The sequence below is a fragment of the Aplysia californica genome, unplaced genomic scaffold (assembly GCF_000002075.1).
Source record: "Aplysia californica isolate F4 #8 unplaced genomic scaffold, AplCal3.0 scaffold00476, whole genome shotgun sequence".
Classification (NCBI taxonomy): domain Eukaryota; kingdom Metazoa; phylum Mollusca; class Gastropoda; order Aplysiida; family Aplysiidae; genus Aplysia; species Aplysia californica.
Window position 1 is genome coordinate 443,943 of NW_004797746.1, and position 1,247 is coordinate 445,189.

General features: G+C 40.2%; 1 protein-coding gene across 1 annotated transcript in view; it reads right to left on the minus strand.

Annotated features, from left to right (window-relative positions):
- Positions 1–1,106: 1,106 nt before the first annotated feature.
- Positions 1,107–1,247, minus strand: part of LOC101860518 (short transient receptor potential channel 3) — a 98,656-nt gene continuing 98,515 nt past the window's right edge. The window contains exon 3 of the mRNA XM_035971647.1: positions 1,107–1,245. Within this exon, the coding sequence (XP_035827540.1) occupies positions 1,107–1,245 (139 nt within the window). The remainder of the gene's footprint in view (positions 1,246–1,247) is intronic.

Sequence of the window (1,247 nt, forward strand, 5' to 3'; positions counted from 1 at the left end):
TAATAATAATAATAATAATAATAATAATAATAATAATAATAATAATAATAGCAAAAATAATAAAAATAATAGATTGCATTGCACTCTATCCCAAGCCAGTATAAGCTCTGAGCGCTTTACATCGACCACATGATCATTGAGCGTAATACTTCATTCACACAAAATAAAGACTTTCACAGTAACAAGAAAACCAGTTCAAGCACATAAAGAAGAACTTTCTCAACCATAAATTGACCATATACACGTAAGGACAGCAGTAAAAACAAAACATATCACCATTTACTAACACACTCTAATTAAGAAGTAAACAAATGATTGTTGAGCAATTGTTTAACTCTATCCGCACGCCTGGGGTCATTCTGTACCCCCAGGGGTTGTATTCTTCACATAATTTTAGAATACTTCCCATGCGAAGATCTCTTTGAAACTTTCAGGATTTCTAAAAAAATCATTTTGGCAGACTGCTATGGAAAGCGTACAGATCGGATTAACGAGTAAATTTCCTCTTTGGAAAGTGGGGGCACGGAGTTCCCCACGTCGTATGGATACAATAGTAAAACACGACGCACGGAAAGGGTGAAACGTATTAAGATTAATTGTTATTTCTCTGAGGTTCTGGGGCAGGGAGGCACTGGGCAGATAGAATTTGTGAAATTCTAGGCCAACGAGGTGGCGCCCTTTCACCCTATCCGTACGTCGTGTTTTATTATCGTATCCATACGATGTAGGGAACTCTGTGCCATCACTTTCCAAAGAGAAAATTTACTTGTTAATCCGATCCGTACGCTGTGCATAGCAGTCTGTCAAAATGATTTTTTATTTTTATTTTTAGAAATACTGAAAATTTCAAAGAGATCTTCGTACTAGAAGTATTCTAAAATGTGAAGAATACAACCCCAGCCTGGGGGGTACAAAATGACCCCAGGTTTACGGAAAGGGTTAATCACCCCTCCTATTAAAATTCGTTATTTTTCTGAGGTCCAGGGGCAAGGAGGTGCTGAGCAGACAGAACTTTGTGTAATTCTAGGCTAGTGAAGTGGCTCCCTTTAATCACCCCCTCCTATTTGAGGCAAGGAAGTATAGGGCAGATAGAACTTTGTGTAATTCTAGGCCAACGAGATGACGCCCACGGAGCACGGGCTGGGAGACTTGTGATAATATCCCTGGAGTCTGCGGATGATGACGCTCTGTGTTTGTGGTGCACGCAGCTCTCTCGCTCTCAGAGATGGGTCACTGGCGCTCTGACT